The sequence below is a fragment of the Herpailurus yagouaroundi genome, unplaced genomic scaffold, assembly GCF_014898765.1.
Source record: "Herpailurus yagouaroundi ecotype Mexico unplaced genomic scaffold, PumYag 163, whole genome shotgun sequence".
Taxonomy (NCBI): Eukaryota; Metazoa; Chordata; class Mammalia; order Carnivora; family Felidae; genus Herpailurus; species Herpailurus yagouaroundi.
This window is the reverse complement of record NW_024412404.1, coordinates 41661427-41673690: the sequence shown is the minus strand read 5'-3', so window position 1 is coordinate 41673690 and position 12264 is coordinate 41661427. Positions and strand designations below refer to the sequence as shown.

The following is a 12264-nucleotide window of genomic DNA, read 5'->3' as shown; positions in this document are numbered from 1 at the left end:
GTGGGGCTCAAACTCACAAACCGTACGATCATGACCTGAGCCGAAGTTGGACACTCAACAGAGCCACTCAGGCGCCCTGAAAAACCCCATTCCTAAGCAGAGAACATACACATAAGGTGAAGTCAAGAAGTCTCCTTTGTGGTCTTTCCCAGACTCGCTAATGACCTTTGCTTAATTTCACTTATATTTTTCTCTCCTGCTGCTGGTTGACTGAGGACTGGATAAACACCATCACAAGAGCCCTCAGAAATGGTGCTGAGGCCAGAGAAGAGCTCTGGGAGGGAAGTGGTTCCCTGATGCTGTCCCGTAACATCCTCAGCCCCTGCCATCTGGATCTGTGACCCTTTTCAGGGCTGGGGGTTGGTGGCACAAAAAAGTACAGTGCATTCTGCTGAAGAGTCTGGTTTCCAAATGCATTTTAGAGTCCAGTCTAAGAGTTTCTGGGCTAACCACTCGTCCATATTACCTATATTTCTCTCACCTGCCCAGCATAGTCTCACAATCCTTTATATTTCTTGGTATACCTTTTTTTTTTTTTTTTTAATTTTTTTTTTCAACGTTTTTATTTTTATTTTTGGGACAGAGAGAGACAGAGCATGAACGGGGGAGGGGCAGAGAGAGAGGGAGACACAGAATCGGAAACAGGCTCCAGGCTCCGAGCCATCAGCCCAGAGCCTGACGCGGGGCTCGAACTCACGGACCGCGAGATCGTGACCTGGCTGAAGCCGGACGCTTAACCGACTGTGCCACCCAGGCGCCCCTCTTGGTATACCTTTAACGTACATTCTCTCATTAGATAATTAGCATCCAACTCAACTAGTTTTTACCTCCCAAGGCATTTTTTTCAGTAGTTTCTTACCTAAAAGGTAAACCAACTTTTAACCTTTATGCTGCAATATAAATGATCCAGGGACAGTATTTCTCATTTTATAGACTATATAAGAAACATGATTTTATTTTTTAATGTTTTGTTTTTTGTTTTTCTTTATTTATTTATTTTTTTTTTAATTTTTTTTTTCAACGTTTATTTATTTTTGGGACAGAGAGAGACAGAGCATGAACGGGGGAGGGGCAGAGAGAGAGGGAGACACAGAATCGGAAACAGGCTCCAGGCTCTGAGCCATCAGCCCAGAGCCTGACGCGGGGCTCGAACTCCCGGACCGCGAGATCGTGACCTGGCTGAAGTCGGACGCCTAACCGACTGCGCCACCCAGGCGCCCCTTGTTTTTCTTTTTTAAAAATACTTATGTATTTTTATTTTGAGAGAGAGAGGGCGAGAGGGAGAGGGAGAGAGAGAGAATCCCAAGCAGGCCCCACGCTGTCAGCACAGAGCCCCACTCCGGGCTTGATCTCACGAACCACCAAGATCACGACCTGAGCCAAAACCAAGAGCCAGATTGCTTAACCAACTGAGTCACCCAGGCGCCCCAATGTTCATCAGATTCTTAAGGGAATCCTTCATCCAGAAAAAAGACTGAGATCCACCAAACTAGGAATATAACAGAAAAACAGATTTTTTTTTTTTTTAAAGGAAAAATTAGGCAGGGCAGGAGACTGGGGGAAGAAATGAGACAACTAGAACACACACCCTTAGCAAAACTGCCTTAGTCATATCTAAGAGAGCACCAGACAACTCATGCGTCCATTGAAATTCCACCACGCCACTTCTTTTCATGTAGAATAACAGGTAGAAAAAGTCTCCCTACCAGGTACCAGTTGTGTGATGTTATATTTATGTTACAAGTCTCAAAATGAGTTCTAATTTGTTCATTTCTTTTTTTTAAGTTTTTATTTATTTAGGTAATCTCTACACCCAACATGGAGGTTGAACTCACCACCCCAAGATCAAGAGTTGCATACTCTTTCAACTGAGCCAGCCAGACACCCCTCTTCAGTTCTACTACAGTGTGACAAAAGATTATGTGTGTGGGTCAAAACGGAGGGAAATCTAACTTGGAAGCAGAATGCGACTAGTGGCAAGATGGTGTGTTAGCACAGGTCCAGAAAAGACCCTTAATGAGCTGGTCCCAATGGTGGGGTTAATGTGGGAAGGCAAAAGGCATTCTCGTCTGGCCCTCACAAAATGGACTCTCTTGGGAGTCACTGGAGTCAAAGTAATGTCCCACCAAGTTTAAAAGGGAGATATCCAGACTGGTCCCTCCGGAGTTGTACAAACTTTTGATCTTTTTGCTAGATTTCACAAACAAGGAAGAAAGTTTACAAAAGGAAAACCTAATGAAAGAGACACACAGAGAAAGACAGAAGCATGCCCTCCTTTCCAAACACACATCTACCCAGAGACTACATTCCTCAATGACAACTTTGAAAGCTGTGATCTCATGGTGGGGAGCATTTGTCATGCTAAGCAAAACAGAAAACAAGTTTTGAAAAACAATCACAGTTCAATGTAGGAACTGAGTCATGTGCCCCAGAGTTCACTATAAACTTGGGAAAACACCACTCCCCAATGGGGCAGGAAATTCCTCATTAGGAAGCCAAAGCATACTGTAAATTAGCTCTCCTTCTACGTCATAGGATGGTGGGTGACCTCCCTGGCCCCTTAAAGCTCTCAGCAGGAGCTCCTGCCACTGCCTCTGTGGAAAAGGCCTGAATTAGGGAACAGAAGACCCCAGAAGACTTACAAGTTCATCTGAAAGACTGGACAAGCTTCCTATAAGCATGACTGCAGTTATAGAAGGGAAGAGGCAGTGACCTGGATTCAAATCACAGCTCACAAAACTACTTCCTAGCTTTGTGACCTTGGTAATTTTGTTTTCACTTCCTTCACCTGTAAAATGGGAGAATAACAATTTCTACCTTACCGGTCACTGTGAGGAATAAACAAGTTGATATATGGAGAGTCCTCAGAACCATGCTTGGCATATAATAAGTTCTCTAGATTGTTACTACTATTCTTGTTACAGGTATGACCACCTATGGGAAGGGTTTTCTTTCCATTCCTCTTTTATTCCCCCCCAAAAATACCATAAAAAAGCAACAGTGGAACAAGTCCAAAGTCTGCTTCTCAGTTCTGTTCTTGGCTACATTCATTGGAAAGCTAGCCCAAGTACTACTGAGGAACCTACTTTTGTCCAGAAGCCTGGACCTCTAGGAGCAGGGGTCCAATCGGGGCTTAGAAGAAGGCCCCAGCTTCCCACTCTCCACCCTGCTAAGGGTGGCAAATGCCCCATGGGCCTTCCTTACAAGCAGCCCAACAATGGACATCTTAAGATAACTAAAAAGGAAAATTTAACAGGTGGAAAACAAGCGGGGCAGTCTTAAACAGAATTTCATGTCACCTCAGAGGGATTCCACTGCCCAGAAACACTCCCCTCTCCCTAACTAAGGCCCAAACAAGGGAAAACTGATACCCGGGTGAAGGTCCCTCAAATTATCTCAGGAGCAGAAATTCCCAGCTCTGACCTCTCCCTGGACAATGTAGCTTGGTGAGTGGAAAGAGCCCTAGGATGAGAATCGGGAGATCCAGGTTCAGGATCTTTAGCCTTGAGCATGTTGGTGGCCTCTCTCACCTTTGGTTTTCCTCTTTGCTCTACTTGTGCCATGAAGGGCATCCTCAGGTGGAAATTAAACACGCACATTCCGGACCTTCCACGACCTGGGACCATCACCTTCTAGTCTGGCTCATAGTTCTGGAAGGGGGTGGCTTTGGAGGGAGGCACACTGACTCTACCAGTCATCTGCATCCAAATGAACAGTTACTTAACGCCCCTGGGTCAGGACATGGGGATGATATGCGTACCTAGCAGGGTTGCTCTTGGGGTGAAAGGAGATGATGTGATTGAAGACCTTACCGGTGCCTCATATGTAGCAGAGCTCTGTGCACATTAGCTCACTTCCTGCTCCTTCCCAGACAAGCCCCACAGGCCTGGGGGAAGGGTGAACAACATCACAACATCAGGCATACAATGTTCTTTCCCATGGGGTCCTGGCCTATGCTGTTCCTCTGCCTGCAAAGCCACTGTACCCTTCTTCATGTTCATGTGTTTAATTTTTTTTTTTAACGTTTATTTTATTTTTGAGAGATAGAGAGATAGCGTGAGGAGGGAGGGGCAGAGAGAGAGATGGAGACACAGAATCTGAAACAGCCTCTAGGCTTTGAGCTGTCAGCACAGAGCCCAATGCAGGGCTCAAACCCATGAACTGTGACATCATGACCTGAGCTGAAGTCAGATGCTTAACCGACTAAGCCCCCCAGGGGCCCCTATGTTCTTCATGAGTTTAAATCCTATCCACCCTTTAGGGTGCACTTCAAATCCCACCTCTTCCACGAAGGCTGCCTGAATCTTGGCTAGCCAAAGCAAACTCTCCTGAACATTCACAGTGGTCCTGCCACATACATTCCACTCTCAGTGTTACTAGTGGGGAGCTGTGTCTTATCTCCTCTCTCTGCTAGGAGATTCCCTGTTGACAGCAAGGATTATGTAAGACTCCCCACAGTTTCTAACACAGAAGAGGTCAGAGCATCAAGTAGGAGTTTGTTAGGACCACAAATTCTCAAGTCCACCTCAGACCTACTGAATAAAAAACTGGGAGCAGGGCCGAGAGCTCTGTGTTTTAATAAGCCCTCCAGGAAATTTGGATGCTTGCCAAATTTTGAGAACCACTGGAGTAAGGGTTTACTGAATGAATAAATGACTGAATAATGAATTAAAGTACAAGTGCCATAAAAATGCATGGGGTAACCATAATGATGATGACCAGCCCTTATAGCCTTAGTGCTAAAACAGGACCTTCGCTTCCCATTTGATGCAGGCCCAGTAATAACTACTGGCTTAGGTTACAACTGAAAGGGAGAAAGGGTGCTGATGAAGCCTAAGGTCTGTGTGTGTGTGTGTGTGTGTGTGTGTGTGCGCGCGCACGACACTCTTCAGCACACAGGAAAATTCAGCTCAGTAGAGATGAAAGGGTTGGTGGAAATGGCATTTTTCCCTTTTTTCCCTGAGGCCTTCCCTGTAGGCAACTGTGGTTAAAGAGGTACTTGGTCTGACAGAAATTCTGCCAAGGATTTCCTGGCTGAGACTTTTTTTCCTTCCAAAGGAAAGAGACAAAAAGAATAACCCAAAGCCCATTCTTTTTGCATTTCGGACAAAGTTTAGAGGCAATCAGAAGGAAAGAGGTTCAAAATGACCAAAAAGCAGGGGGGTTTTTTTGTTGGTGGTGGTGTTTTTTTTTTTTTTTTAGAGAGAGAGACAGCTCACGAGCAGGTGAGAGGGGCAGAGGGAGAATGGGAAGGGGGACAATCTTAAGCAGGCTCCACACTTAACACAGAGCCCAACTCGAGGCTCGATCCCACAACCCTGGGATCATGACCTGAGCCAAAACCAAGAGTCGGATGTTCAACCGAGCAACCCAGGCACCCCAAAAATGCAGCTTTGGTAAGAATTGAAGGGGCTCATTCCAACACTCAACTTCCCTCTATACACACATCAGGCAGAGGCCAGGACCCGATAAGGAAGAAAACCAAAGAATTCTGAGGGAGGCAGAATACTCACTGGGCATCTCCTGACTAAGAAGTCACTTTTGGGCACTGAAGAGGACAGTTTTGCTTTTATAACCTCCATCCCTGCAGAACTCAGAAAGCATGGACCACCTCATATAGTGGCGAGTCTTTTCTCCCTGTCCGGACTCGGGTCTCTAGCCTCCTCCTTTCCCCCCGCTGACCATAACTGGAGATAATCAGCCACTTAGCAGCTCCTCCTCTGGCTTTCTTTAAGCCCTTGGGATGAGGTGCCTGGTTCCCAGGCTGCCTCCCTGCCATCTGGGTCTCCCTGTCCCCGCGGCCCGCCCCCCCCCCCGACCCTGACGACAGTGACCCAATTCTGGTGGCTACGGAGCCTGCTCCGCCAAGGTCCCAGGAGGCTCTGTCAGTCTGAGACGAGGCCATCAGCAAGCCCATGCCTCTCCACAACCGATGCTGCCTGGGCCAGGCCCCGGAAAAACAAACTGCAGTTCTGTGGCTTTTTGGCAGCCCAGCTTCGACTTTTGTTTTAACAAGGGGTGGGAGGGAGAATTTGAACCCTGTGGTTATCTACATTTTAAAACATTTAAACACAGTCTGTTCACCTGCTTGGCACTTTGTGTCCTCTACTAAGTCCCTCGGCCCCACCCCTTCTAAAATAGCAACAGTTCTGGGCCCTCCTTTGCTGTTGCTTATATTCACGGAGGAATGGTGGGGACATCCTGAGCCCTGTCGTCTCCTTGGGAAGGAAGTATGCATTTGACCGCCCCTGGGATTCCTCAGAAAGGACAAGCCAGTCCTCAGTCCTTGAAAGGGAAGTATAAGGGTGAGGAGAGGTCCTGTTTGAAGGAACCACTCCCACTGGCTACAAAATACGTTTACATTTAGAGGGAGAGACTGACCAGCCAAGAATCTAATTTCCTTTCCATACTAAACAATAGCACTTGTAGCTCTCCGACCACATCACTGATGTGGAGGGAGTGGGGAGATCAGACAGAGGAAGGGGAGAAAGGACAGGGTGACACTGGCAGCAAAGGCATAGTTTGACAAACCAGCCCAGTTTGTTTCCAAACAGAAGGAGTGACAGGAGCTTAGAACTATCTGGGGAAACAGTCTACTGTTTCTCCTCTCTACAGACAGTTGTGAGAACCAGTGCAGTGCTGGTCACCTGGGGACCCTGCCCTAAGGACTCTCCTGTCCTCCCAATTCGTTGTCCAGCATCCTGTAGGGTCTCATCCAAGCTTTGAGAAGATTGGAATCCAAAGTGTGTTAGTGAACTCCTCGAACCTGGCTCCCTCCCTGAAGATCACGGTGATGTCGCCACTCTTGGGCAAGCCTGAAAGGTGCAAGTTCATGGCCTCAAACAAACCAGTGGCAAGAAGAGGATTGTCTGCACACGGCAATTAGCTGAGAGTTAACAGGGGAGGTACACTGGAGAAGCAAGCCTCCAGACACTTCAGCTTGAGAAATGGGAAAGAAACAAAGGGGCTAAACCTCTAGACTCCCTCACCCTGAGAGGGCTCCATGGGCAGGGACCCAGGAGAAGGTCCCTTTGACAGGGAACCTCAGACAGGCTCCATGGGCAGGGACCTAGGAGAAGGTCCCTTTGACAGGGACCCTCAGACAGGCTCCATGGGCAGGGACCTAGGAGAAGGTCCCTTTGACAGGGACCCTCAGAAACAGAGGCAGCTCCTTGATGCTCTATGAGGAATCCTGGAAGTCCTTAAGGCTGTTATAAGAAAACAACACTACAGCTCTCCACAAAGCCTCGCCTGGCATTCACAGGTCGGCTGCTGCAACCTCTCTTCGCAAAGATGGCAAAGCCTGGGTGTCTGGGCTGGCTCGTGGAAGGGTGTATTGTTACCACTGCTCAGGACACCCTGAAGGTGGTGTCAGAGAGAACCCCAGGCAGGAGTTCCTGCAGCAGACCTCATACCCATGGCCTCTTCAGAAGACTCTGACCCTATTTTCTAGTCTTTAGCCCATGGTGCCCAAAGGGCACTGGACCAGTCCTCTACAGAGGAATCGCATCTGGAACCCAGCAACAGTTTCTACTTGCAACACCTCCTCCAAGAGAGTAAGAAACATGGCCCAGTCCACCATTTCCCAATGAGCAGAGACCATGACCAGGAGCACCCTGGAGTGCCACAGATCCCCCAGGGGGCAAGGACTTACACCAGAGTTCATAGTAGTAGTTGCAGCACTGAGACTGTCCACAGCAGTGTCCTGTGTCACAGATGTAGCTTTGATTGTTGGTACCCACACAGGTTTCCTTATCCTAAAGAAAAAAAAAAAAAATCGAAAAAACATTTTGGCATATTAAATTATAGTTTTTAAATGTCGCTTTTCTTCTCATCACCCTCTTCCTGGTTGTCTGCTCCCCTTCCATCAAGATGGTCTATACCAATGTTCATTCCACAAAGGAAAAAAAAAATTAGAAAGAACCACACAACAGCAGCAGATTGACGAAAAACAACCAAGGTTTATTAAAGGGGGAAGAGGATTCAGCACACAAAGCTGACTGGTAAACAGCGAAGTTTTCCTCAGACAGGAAATGGATGCCTCACTTTCTTTATGTCCGAACAGAAACACTTCACCTTCACATTCCAGGGCTGAACTCAGCCAGTAAAAGGATGATGGTTCTCGTGTAATGAGGAGGATGTTTTAAAGAAAACCAGCTTTTCTGTGAAAGTTCCTGGAACAATTAACGCGGTACATATTCTAGGATTAGCATCTAGTCAGTCATTCTGTCCTTCAAAACAACACACTGTTCAAGGTCAAATACAGTGTGATTCCAAAGAGAGCTAAAATAACTTGCCACTAAAATTTTCACTCTTAAGAAAAGAGGTAACCTGCTCAGGTGACCTTGTCCAATTTCAACTTGCTAGATAATTTTTTGCTTATCAAATGATCTCTTAGTAATCTTGACTGGACCTAGGATTCACACTGTGCCTTGTCAGGGACAGCTCCAGAATGGGCACTGCTGAGTAACCACCTCGCGGGGTGCCAAGTTCTATTCACAGCTCTGGAAGAGGATGGAGGTGAAAATGTTTTTTTGACATTTCACATCTAAGATATGAGATACCTGACCAGCCAACCTGAACTTCAGCCCCAAATGTACTGTGGACCCCCAACACATATGGGGAGACACAGGAGCACATAAGTCATGTACTCTATCTGGCTTTCAACGTTTCTTTATTTCAAAGAAGTAACATGTCCACTTACTGGGCACTGTCTTTGTGCCAAGCACCGTGTTGGGTACATGGGATACAAAGATAAATAAGACATTGTCCTCATCCTCAAGAAACTCGAGGTTGGAAAAAAACTCTGCTCAGCAAAGAAACTAAAACCACAGTATTGTATTTGCTGCTACTCAGGCTGACCCTGCCCACAGTGTACATCCGGGCGGACGCCTGCCAGTGGAAACTTAAGTCACACGGTCAGTTCCTCCTCTCTGGGCCTCACTTTACACTCCACTGTCTTCTTGGCCAGGGGTATAAACAAGGCACTCCAGCAACCGTCTACAGGACTAAGGCCGGGCGGAGACCATGCAAGTGCCTGGTGTCACAGGCGAGGATGCGGGAGAGGGCACAGCTGAAGACCAGATGCCAGGCTCGGTGCAGGGCTCTACCACATACGCTCAGGCGTTTCCTGGTCTCTAAGAGCCTCACAGCCTTGTGTAAAGGGGTGGAGGAAGAAGGAAACACGGGAAAGGCATTTGTAAGTTCTGACAGTGAGGGTTTCACAGCACTGTCCACAGGCCCGCCTCCCCATGTCCACCATAAGCAAAATGGAACACCTGGACGGGGGCTGTCTGGTCACGAGTCTCCTCTGAGGCCTGGTGCACATGGAGAAAGCAGATCTGGGCTCCCTCGCTGCTTTTGCTAGAACACACCCTCCTTGGCTTCAGAGGAAAACATTGCTTTCAGAAGGACATCGAAAAGTTTCTCCCAAGTTTACCGGGCCCTGAAATGCCATTCTTCTGGCACGGGCGCACACAGTTCAAAGTGTCCGCGTAGTTTCTAAAACAGGCCGTGCTGCCTACACTCCAACACATGAAAGAATCCAGTGACACTTCTGCCTCAGGAAAATTCACCAGACAAGGTCCAGGCTCTGAACACTGGACAGTCAACTGCTCCTAAGTGAGGCATGGAGTGGAACGCGTCTGACATCTAAACAAGTGGTAATCTTCACGACCTACTGATGTCAGCTTTTCTCTCGGCTTCCCCACCCACCCACCCCACAGGAAGCCTGGTATAAACAGGAGCTCGATCTTTTTTCCTGCTCTGCCTCCACTTTTCCAGGGAGAGCAGAACTGGAGCAGCAGCATCTAATCCAGGGTTCCTCAAACGCTTTTTACCCAGTAAATCTCAATCCCTGTTCTCCTTCCCCTGCCCCGCAATAGAGCTCCCAGGCTGCCTGAGGTGGCCCTGGTGATGGAAACTGTCACTTTCTGCTATAGGATGAAGGAAAGCAGGTGGACAGTTAAGGAAGACAAGAAGTGGGCTCATGAGCCTTTAGCAAGGAAGAAATGGAGGACCAGGCGGGTAAGTTGAGATGTCAGTCCCAAAGGTAAGCTCCTCCAGAACCCTGCTGGTGCAAAAGGAAAGCCCTGGGTTTCTAGGTTTCTTGGGTTTGGTCCTCACGACAGAGGACCAGGACCTGGACAAGTTACTCAGTAGCCCTAGGAGAAGTCAAAGATGCTCTCTCATGTCTCCTTCAACCCGAAGTCTTTATTAGCCTACCCACCTCCCATCCCCTCACACAGCAGCCTTGAGTCAACCCAAGAGCTGCTAAAATCTGTCTCCTCTCATTCAAAGAGACAGCAAAGAATAGAAGTGCACGGATGCTGCCTGGTACTCTTCCAGCCTTCCCTGTACGAGGAGACTAATCATGCATTACCTGGAGAGCTCTCAAACACCTCCAGGTGGCTCGAGATCCACTGCGAGGCAGAAGTGGTTAAGAGGTTGATCTGGGTCTGAAGCCCAGCTCTTATACTGCGCTTATTAATTAACTATGTGACCTTGGGTAAGTGACTTAACTTCTGTGACCTCTTAGTATCAATATTAGTCTGTGAACCATTATTGCTGGGCAGGAAAGCCCATCTAAATAGCACTTTGCATTCAATCAAAACGATTTCAGAAGAGTGAAGTTCACTGGCAATGTGGATTGCTCCAGACACAGGAAGAACGGAAAAAGAAACTAGAGAGAATGCAATGGATAAGGCTCAAATATGAAAAGTTCTCAGCACCTTTTATGATTCCTCTTTGCCTTGCTTCTAAGCATCTCCAAGCACTTTATATACATATTATGTTGCTCAGGCCAAGTCTTGAAGAGTGGGCAGTAAATATCCCTCCCACCCCCTTTCTCCAGGAGTGAACCAAAGAATGAATTGTGCTCGCCCTATAGGCAGGAGCTCTGTCTCCTCATCCCCCCTCCTCCATTCCCAGTATGAACACAGCGCTTGGTGCATAATGGTTTGCTTAATGAAACAACGGCTACGCAACCTGGGGTGAATAATATAGCTAATGTATACTGAGCACTTGCCATGTGCCAGGCACTGTTCTAAATGCCTTACACGTATTCCTCCATCTCAACTTGAAAGCAACCTATGAAGTAGGTAGTATCAGGCAATTGAGGTTACGAGAGGCTGCACAACTCACTTAAGGTCATACGACTAGAAAATCGTTCAAACCTCTTTCATCCGACCCCAGAGCCTGAGCTCTTACTATTGACCTTTAGTTTCCTTAGTTGAGGTGATACTTGTCCAGTTGCTTCTTATACTTCAGTGGCTTAAAAAAATCCACTGAAAGACCCAAACCAAACAAAGTCAACATTTTGTCTCTGGAGGAAAAGGTAAGGACCCTGCCCTTGTAGAGCTCTTTGACTTTGGGTACAGATCTTTCATCTTCTACTTGGCAGTGAGGAGGGACAGCCTGCTCAGGGCTCCTCCCTTTCCTGCTTGAAAGGTTGTACTATCACACACTGACTTTCTGAAAAGCAGTGTTTCATCCCAGCGTGCAGTAAGGATCTTCATTCCTTCCTTCGACATTGAGTACCTGCCCTGCACCAGCACTGAATTAGGGTGGGGAACACAATGGGCAAATGGCCAAAATGGTCATGATCTCTGTCTTCACGGAGCTTGCAGTCTAATGAAAGATGATAAAGTAATCACACAGATTAAACTGCAACCAGAAAGAGAAAAATACATGATCTAGTGAGAGCTTACAAAAGATTAGAGCTAGGAGCTAGTAGGGAAGGTCCAGACAGCTTCTGTGAGGAAGGTAAGCTTGAACTGAGATCACCAAGATGGTTAGAAAGTTAGTAACCAAGGGAAGAGGGATGGGAAGACCATTCTAGGCCAAAGAGGCAGTACAAGCAAAGCCCTTTAACTAGAAGGAGATGGTTAAAGAAGTAGGCAGGGAAGTTAGGTAAGTGGGGACCAGACTGTGCACAGAAGTGACAAAATCAGATTTACATTTTAAAGACAGCTCCTTCCCAGCAATATTTTCATTTGCACAAAACTGCCTGACCAAAAAATGCTAGAAATGTAGAACTTGTCACAAAGAAACTGAATAACATGTGCCTTTATGTTGGAGGCCTCTCATCTCAGGAATGACTGTGGAGATGACCACTAGCATCTTCGTCTGTTACTGGTATGTGTCTTCAGCCCAGATATCACAGGGACTGGCTCTGATACAGGGCACAAAGGGTCACCGCAAACAAAAAGCACAGACACCAGGAAGAAGCAAGCAAGAACAGCACCGAACTGGAAAGAACATTTT

General features: G+C 47.2%; 1 protein-coding gene across 3 annotated transcripts in view; it reads right to left on the bottom strand.

Annotated features, from left to right (window-relative positions):
• Positions 1-12264, bottom strand: part of WBP1L (WW domain binding protein 1 like) — a 62309-nt gene that overhangs the window by 8946 nt on the left and 41099 nt on the right. For all 3 annotated transcript variants that reach the window (XM_040486305.1, XM_040486306.1, XM_040486307.1), the window contains exon 2: positions 7655-7757. In XM_040486305.1, the coding sequence (XP_040342239.1) occupies positions 7655-7757 (103 nt within the window). The remainder of the gene's footprint in view (positions 1-7654; positions 7758-12264) is intronic.